The sequence below is a fragment of the Pleuronectes platessa genome, chromosome 11, assembly GCF_947347685.1.
Source record: "Pleuronectes platessa chromosome 11, fPlePla1.1, whole genome shotgun sequence".
NCBI lineage: Eukaryota > Metazoa > Chordata > Actinopteri > Pleuronectiformes > Pleuronectidae > Pleuronectes > Pleuronectes platessa.
This window is the reverse complement of record NC_070636.1, coordinates 2357642-2366822: the sequence shown is the minus strand read 5'-3', so window position 1 is coordinate 2366822 and position 9181 is coordinate 2357642. Positions and strand designations below refer to the sequence as shown.

The window sequence follows — 9181 nt, the reverse complement described above, 5'->3', positions numbered from 1 at the left end:
AACGTGCACGACAATCACAGGCGTGAAATCTCAACCGCTCGTCCCCAGGGAAACAGCTACTGCCGCTCTGATTGTATGGAAAGTGGCGTTTCTGAAAAGTTGTCACATGCAAAAGGCTGATTTTTTACAATATTACAATCAGTGCAAAGTGATTGTGTGTTCACAGTGATTGTGTGTTCACTGTGATTGTGTGTTCACTGTGATTGTCCTGCGGAAATAATGGACGAGGCCTCTGGGGCCGATGCTGCAGCTCTGAGAAACGTTTTTAATAAAAGCAAAAGTATCCAGAAAAAACGAAAATGTTCAAATGAGACTCGTGTCAATCTGCAGATTCACAAAGTCTTTACGGAAGTGGCTTTAATGCTTTGAGAGGGTGAGACATCATCTGAGCTCTTAGCAGCTGAACAGACAGATATTTCCCTCGGGAGTCGGTGGAGAACAAAACCAGAGCAACAAGAGGAGGGAGGTTGGTTTCCAGATGCAACAGGTGAACTCAAACACTGGTTCTCGGTATCGACCCATTCGGAAAGTAAAGGAATCGGAAAAGAAAAGATCACGTTCTTGATAATGTTTTGGCATTTTGTTTCAGTGAAGAAGATTCAGATCGTTCTGTAAATATGGATCAAAGCAATACAGGTTTTAAAATATGAGGACAAAGGCTTTTCAAACGTTTGAGGACGTCCACTTAAAACATTTTTGGACCTCAGGGATTCACACAAATCATCAGGGGTGTAAAGTATTTTGATAATGGTGACAAAATTATACAAAGACATAATTATTTTGTTTTAGATCTGTGATGTTTTAAATTGAGAAACTAGGCCAAAAGATTCAGTGTGTGTTTTCCTGCAGGATGACCGAGGTGATGAACTCTCTGGAGCCGGGGGCCGAGGACTTCAGCGGGGGGGGAGCAGGCGCAGCCGAGGGCCCGGTATCCTTCCAGGTGTGTGTGTGTGTGTGTGTGTGTGTGGTGTGTGGACAAAACACCGGAGAGTGAGTTATCATGAACAACCGTGAAGCGTGGTCACGTGTTGTATGACCTCAGTCACGTGTTGTATGACCTCAGTCACGTGTTGGGTTCTCCCAGCTTCTCTCTGATGAGGTAGGTTTTTAGTAAGAGATTCTTTTTGGGGGGGGTTAGGGTTGGGGGTTAAGATACATGTTTATATATTTTTACGTTGAGAAATGTTTATTTGCTTATTTTTCTTTTATCTATTTATTATACAGTTTCAATGACATTTCTTTGTTATATGACAAAGTTCCATTAAAATATAGTAATTCAAACAAAGACACTAGACTTCATATAAGATGGACGACACTACAGCTCCACAACAGTGAAGCCGAATCATCTGAATCTGCCCCCTGGTGGCCGGCTGCAGTAGAGGTAAGAAGAAGCAGATGAGCCATGGACCAAACTAAATGAATCTGTCATGTTTCAAAGTCCCATTTTTAACATTGTGGCTCAGATCATTGATGACAACAACACGTTAAGATAATATCAGAAATGATTTGATCTCAAGTTGAAGCACATCTGACGAGACGGAGATCAAAGGAACAAATCAGCTGCTAATCTGCTTCAGATAAACAGTCTGAGGTTCTTATTCCATTTTCACCGCATTGTTGTTCTCCTCATGTGGTGCGAGTGGTTTCCACCCAGACGTTGACCTTAACTAAGCTGTCACCAGATCTTCTCAGACGCCCATGAAAGGTTTCCCAAGTTGTCCAAGAGGCTTCCCTCCATCGTGGTGGAGCCGATGGACGGAGCCGAGGTGGAGAGTGGGGAGCTCCGCTGGCCGCCGGACGAGCCGACCCCCCCGACCCCCCCGGACGCCAAACCTGAGAGACAGAGCCCGGAGGAGCCAGCTGGAGGTGAGGACGCCTCAGAGGTCTGGACAACTGTGTCTTCTGATTGATTTAGATTCACCGCCGGATTCCAAGAGATCCAGGTCGTCCAGTTTAAATGTTTCCAGACGTAATGAAACAGACATTTTACAACAAGTGCAAACTAAGCATAGATATTTAGAAGATCTGATGAACCACACATCTTCTCCATGTTCTCCCAGGTGAGGACGAGTCGAGCGTGGACGATGAGGCGTCAGCGGCGGAGCTGCAGGACTCCAACTGAACCGACTCTGTGAAACCCAGCGTCACTGTGAGTGTGTCCGGCCTCTGAGGAGCGGACCAAGTAGACGAGCTGTTTGTGTGTAGACCGACCCGGAGACAGAGGAGGTAGACTAACAGATTCCCAGACCCCAGCTCACAGGCTTTGGAGCCAGAGGCCAGTCGGCACCTTGATTTCATGTTCTGTGCAGACGAAGGAGATTTTACTGACACGTGTTTCGATAATAAAATCACTGACGAGACCAAGTTCACTTCCTGAAACCTTTTGATCACCACTTTGGACCTGGTGACTAAATTACCTTGAAGTTAGAGCCCGACCGATAAAATGAGAAACAAACCGATAATCAACTCACTGACAAATCAGCGTTATGATATGAACAAACATTAGAGAAAAGATGTACTTTGTGTGATGATGATGTGTATTTGCTTTGTTTTATATATTTAGTTGTATTTGACTATTTTTATTTATAGATATTTATTATAAAGTTGATGGTTATTTTCGTTTCTGTATCTTTAGGGTTTGATAACAACATCTTAGAAATCACTGCCAATTCTTTTAATACAAATATCAGCTGATCAGGTTTTCAAAGATTTTTTACTCCTTGTTATCGTGTTGAATCTTTAAAGATCGGTCCGGCTCTGTGGGAAATGAGGAAAAGATCTTTTGGCAGCCGACATGTTTTAATGTCCCACTTTCCCTGTCACATTCCAGCTCTGTGATTTTTATAACAACAAACCTTTTTTTTATTTGATAAAGTTAATTTTCTGTCTCTGGCTCCGAGCCGTCTCCGTCCAGGTGTCCACGGTGTCGTCTCCACATCTGGACACATGTTTCTAAAAGTCTTAAGTCCTCTGTGCCATACGCCTGCTGTTACTGATGGTAGCTGCTGTATCACAGGCTTCACTCTTAGATGTGAGTGACCTCTCTGTGTGTGGAGTGCTCACTGCTGTAGTCTGGTGATCCTGGTCTCACTGTTCACTTTGTGATAATAGCTACGGTGTTTTTGAGGAGCAGAATTTGATGAAGAACAAATCTGTCACTTTATTTGATGTTGTTATATTCTATGATATATTCTGATGTGTAGGCATCGTCTTCGTGCAGTAGGACCTAAAGGGAAAGTAACCGTGTTCTGTTTAACTGAAGATGTTTGAGCTATAGGAATTTAAAAGCAGCACATTTTGTTATAGACGACAGAATTAACAGGAACCAGTGTATTTGAAGTGTGACTCGCTTGTTACTGACATGACATTTTTTAAACATACTGGAAACCTAAATTATTGCACAACTAATAAACTTTTTTGAAAATTCTTAAATGGTTTAAATGTTGATTTAATGTCCCAGTTTCTGAACCTTGGTTTATTTCTGACTGGTTGTGAGTCTGTGGCGTTTAAAGACGTCTGTGGAACATCAGGTGAGAACAGCTGCTGGGTTCTAGTGACGCTGAGACACATCTGGATCCAACATGTTCATCTGTAGTTTAATGACTTGGATAAAGATCAGTATGAAAACAACAAAGAGACACAACATCACCACAAAGAGACACAATCTAACCACAAAGAGACACAACATCACCACAAAGAGACACAACGTCACCACAAAGAGACACAACGTCACCACAAAGAGACACAATGTAACCACAATGAGACACAACATAACCATAAAGAGACACAATGTAACCACAATGAGACACAACGTAACCACAATGAGACACAATGTAACCACAAAGTGACACAACGTAACCACAAAGAGACACAATGTAACCACAAAGTGACACAACGTAACCACAGAGACACAATGTAACCTGAAAGAGACACAACATAACCACAAAGATACACAACGTACCACAAAGTGCTGTGAAGTGATTTAAAAACTTACCTCAGAGACTCGTTGTTATCAATCGTTTCATCAGATTCTATATTTTTCCAAATCACATTAAAAACATCAGCTGTAAAATGAGGATGTGAAGAAAAGATGATTCACTGATTATCTTAGAATAATTTTGATGATTAATTCATCATGAGAAATATAACAAATATTCTCTTGTCCCAGAAAGACATTGTGTTTTTTATAGAATAGATTTATAATCGACATGTCTCCGTTCTGCTGCCCCACAGCTTGTGATCTTCACACTATTAGTTTTAAAAGACACTAAAACAGTGAATTGATCATGTGAGTCAGGTTAGAAGAGAACGATATCAGATCTGTGGGTGTTTGTGATCCGGTCTCTGTCTCAGACGACCGGCGCTCCAGCACTTTGATGGTCTGTTGCTGCTGATCCACAGTTAAAGGTCAGATTGATGTCTGGATGCATGGGGGGGGCGATGGATGGATTCATCTTCATCTTATTTCCTGCTTCGCTCTCTGGATCTGACCTTTGGGCTGACGGGCGACAGCCTCGTGAAGAGCACTTCATCGGAGCAAGTGGGGTCACTCCTGGGAGAACGAGGCGGGGGGGGGGGGGGGGGTACAGTGTCAATTATCTCTCAAATGTCAGGAGCTGTTTTCCAGAGGAAGTGTCTCGATCATGCTTCACACATCATTCGCTCAAAGGTGGAAGCTTTCAACGTTTGTTTCTACGCCGCCGGGATCAGAGAGAAAAACCCTGAGACAAGATTCACTGTGAAGATCAACAGAGTGTAAATAAACATTAAAGTTTATTAAAGTAAATTATGATCTGATGAGTCTCTGCTTCCATCAGATGTGGGAACATTTACGTGAAGGGGCCAGAGAGACAATGAGCACGTTTACATCGACACCAATAATCTGATGTTAGCAGGATTAAGACAATAGTCTGAATAAAGTCCTTTTCAGACATGTCCTCGGGAGGATTAATTCATATTAATATTCTCAATTAATATTAATGTTGTCCTGTCCTCTTTTCTCCATCGCTTCTTTTCTTCCTTCCTTGTTTCCTCCTTGTTCCCTTCCTTTCTTTTTATTCAAATTTCAAATTAAATGCAACAGAACCAAACTGCATGTCTCCACCATGTATTTGTATATTTCCATCTTTGAAGGATTTGAGTATTTCTCCTGAAAAGCTTTTGCCTCAGCTCCGTGGGGCCGGACGTGAACCACCTCCTCATTGTCCGGCTGCTTCTCCTCCGCTTCATTATGCAGAATTCATTCATGTTCCATTTGGAACAAAGACCCGACGGAGGGAGCCGGCGGCCACTTGTAAACCTGCGTATTTAAAAGTACCTTTTAACGCAGCCATTAGAGTTGAGTGATGTGAGGGAGTTGTGTTGTGATGATGTCAAAGTGAGCTGGGCCGGGACTTTCATCTCTCTCCCCCGCTGGCTTCAAACGGCTCTTTCAACTGGGGCCGTCGTCTCCCAGCTCCTCCACATCATGAAGCTTTTACTCAAAGGTATTGTGGAGAATATAGAATTAAATTCAATATTAGAAATATATATCCAAGAGTTTAGTTAAATATAAAAAGTCGTCTCATTGGGAGTTCTTGTTTAAAATGAAGTATTATTAATAGTATTTCATTTGATTAATCGAATATGGTGACATGCTTAACAAACATTGTGAGATTAATCAGATATTCAGGAGAACAAGCCTAGGATTCAAACTGGAAACCTTCTTGCCTTTATAGCATAAAATCATATTTAAATGTATATCCCATGTACGTACACTTTTTGGTATGGTCCAAGTCCCATCTGCTAACACGGAGGAGGCAGGGACCATCACCTACACTGCAGTCAGCCACCAGGGGGCATCGAGATGTTTTTGCTAGAGGAAACTCTGTCGAACCAGCAGGAATTAAACAGGACGGATCTTTTAACTCAATAATAATTCATAAATAAAAAGAGCAAACAGAACAGTGTGTTTTCCTCTAGTGGCTCATTGTGCTCGTTTAGGATGGATGAGTGTTGATGCCATGGTTACACACATGTTGCCCCCCCCCTCCGCCTGTGTAAAGATCAGAGGTTTAATACTTAACATAACGCTGATGTAAAGTTAAACTGGACCAATCAGGAGCCTGAATCCTCTAAAGCTCTAAATACAAATTTCTATATTCTAAACCGTGAGAGAAAAACAAATCAGTCACAAGGTGAACGCACAAAGAAGTTGTAATCAACTCGCTGTAAATGTGTTGTCTCGTGTGTGAAGAAGATCAAAACACAACATTATTCATCCTCCAGTAATAATTTAAACCGTCTCCTCCATCTTTCTGTTTTCTCATTTTCGAGACAGATCCAGGAACAAACAGAACAACTGTGTGTTGCACATTATTCATAATTACACAACCAGTGTGTTGTTCAGCTCTGACACACACTCGTTGAGAGAAGAGAGCTCCTCTTCACTTGTTTGGGAATAATGTTCCACTCAAGCCTGCGTCACGGCACAGGGTTACTCTAGTAACCTTCTCTATGAATAGTAAATGTCACTGTAATCAATTTTAGATGGGGCGGCTCTGCAGGTGGAGGGGGGGGGTGGGGGGGGGTCTGTCTCCACCCACTGAACACGATGCTTTTATAAAGACTGAGACTGAGAGAGTCTGAATATCTGCGTCTGAGAGAAACACCTGGTTTCATCATGAGCTTCGTTGTTGTGATGATGTGACACAAGTTAGATTTGTTGTTGTCTTGGTCTTAAAACTCTAAAACCATTGAAATAATTATGAAACAACTAATTCCAGAAATGTGTAGCTCACACATCTGGAGAACTCTTCATCTTTTAGTTCTGAATCTGGTTTGATACCTTCTATTCTGATAAACTGTTAAAGTTGAAAAGCAACATCATTACAAAACAACCTTCATCCACCGGGAACCACTTTGTGAAACACAAATCTGTTGGAGACGCACAACTTTCGGTCCAGAAGACTCGTCCGTGACCCGCTGGCTGAGAGGAAGCAGACATGAGTTTTCCACAGATGGCCTGTGATTGGCCGCAGAGCCACAGATTCACCCGCCGACAGCGTGGGGGGGGGGGATGACCTGACGCTGAGGGCCACAGAGCTCAACACATTAACACATTTCTCCATTTACACCATGATGGTGGGATGTCACACTGCAGTGGAGTGGTGACACGGCTCCTTCATGTCCTGGTGTCGTCTGACTAGAGACTGGTGACAGAGGAGAAGACACAAAATAGATCATAACCTGAAAGTTGTGTTGTTTTTTTACTTTAGGATCATTTTCTATCAGGGGGGGGTCTCATGAAGCTGCTGCTGCTACAGATCAGGTGAAGCAGGCGACATTTACCGAGCGGTTCTCTTGACCTATTCTGCTGTAAAGTAAATATCATGGTGTCTTCCTCTCACAGCCTCGGAGACGCAGCGGGTCACAAAGAGCCTCGGGGCCTCGGGGCGTCTCAGGCTGAGTCTCCGCCTCTCGTCTCCCGTCCTCACGACACGGAGCTGATGACGCTGCATCCATTATTTAGAGTCTTTCCAGCTCGAGAGTTCATCACGACATTTCAATCTGCAGCCTCTGGTAACCTCCTCCACAGAGCTGCATGTTCCCCACAGCACCGGGTGGAACTGAGGTAACTGGTAACTGACCTTTCATCTTGTATCAGTTCAATCCTGCGATAATCCTGCACAGAAAATTCTAATATTTATAAAATTCTAAATTTAGTGATATCTGTGTGATTTGCTCCTCGGGAAAAGTTCAAACTGATCCTGAACTTCACAGCACATCCACCACCTCCTGTTATTTACATGTTGAGTCCACTCAGGTTCAGAAATGCAGATGTGTGCCTCCCTGTAAAAGTACACATAATACTTCTGATATGAGATGGAAGGCAGATACATGTTGTCTGGGATTATATGAATATGAAAATACCATGATATACTTCATGTCCATCAGAGACCTGCTGGACTCTACTACTAGTGAAACTTCACCTCAAGCAGACGTATGAAACTTTCTTTCCTCCAGTGTTTCATAAAGACGTCCCCCCCCCCCCCCGGACAGGAAACAGAGCAGCTCATTGTGATGCAGCTCTCAGGTGCATGTTGGGTTTCAGAATCTTGCCCAAGGACACTTTGGGGAGTCGGGGAGATCAAACCTCCGACCTTCATGTTAGTGGACGACCCACTTTACCTCCCGAGCCACAGCCGCCCAGGAACAACACTAATTAAAAATGATCAATCTGAATATGAGCGGAATATGTCTCCTGTAATGTCTAAATCCCATTAATGTTAAAAGTATTATTATTATCCTTTCTTTGATTCGATGTGTAACGCTCATGTCAACACCGAGCAGACAATCTAAAGACAGAGGATGTGTAACCTGTAACAAACCCCTGTGGTGCGCTACACTTTCCCCCCGGTGACGTCCATCTGCTGGTGGAGGCGTCCAGGTGAGTTCAGGAGCTCGGAGCTTCACCTGGAGCAGCTCGCCCAGCAGGTGGCGCTCCACCTTCACTTCCATCGAGCTCCGGGTCGCGAGCTGAGCACCTTCCTGAGGAGGGTCGACTCCCCGTGAAACCTTCTGATTGGTTCTGCTCCACTTCTGGATATCGAGGACATGGTTCTACCTGGAAGCTGCAAACTTTTCCTCTTGTGTAGAATTTCCTGATCAACAATTTGCATCTTTGACATTAAATTAAAACGTGAACCTTAACTTACAGCATCACGTGTTCACGATCACATGTTCACGAGGGTCCGTGTTCTTCTGTCCATGTGTCCTAGGTCATTGTCGTTGTCCTCATCAAACAGCAATGTAAAAAATGTAATAACATAAAAATGGAGGCAGTAAGTAAACCATGGTGTGTGTGTGTGTGTGTGTGTGTGTGTGTGTGAGTGACAGTCTGTCTCACAGCTGGGACACCCGGCCCTTAGCAGTGGGGCGATGGAGCCACGGGGGTGCAGGTTATTTTGGGAAGCAAAGAGGAGGAAGCGCTCATTTACACCACCACCCAACATCCCCCCCCCCCCCCGTCTGACAGCTCCCTCTGTTAATTTTCACAACCTCAATTAGCCTCCGGTTGGGGAGAATAAAGAAAGTGGTCAGACAAAATCCTTTAAAGGATCTATTCAGCGTGGACAAGGGGAGTGATTGTTTGAGGTGTGTGTGTGTGTGTCTTTGTGTGTTTGAGGTGTCTGTAGGGGGG

The 9181-nt window shown here is 43.6% G+C and overlaps 1 protein-coding gene across 1 annotated transcript; it reads left to right on the top strand.

Annotated features, from left to right (window-relative positions):
- Positions 1 to 850: 850 nt before the first annotated feature.
- si:dkeyp-72h1.1 (uncharacterized protein LOC799956 homolog) lies at positions 851 to 2122 on the top strand. The gene is made up of 3 exons (XM_053434758.1): positions 851 to 928; positions 1683 to 1866; positions 2061 to 2122. Exons 1-3 carry the CDS (start codon positions 851 to 853, stop codon positions 2120 to 2122), a joined length of 324 nt encoding a protein of 107 aa, XP_053290733.1.
- Positions 2123 to 9181: the final 7059 nt, after the last annotated feature.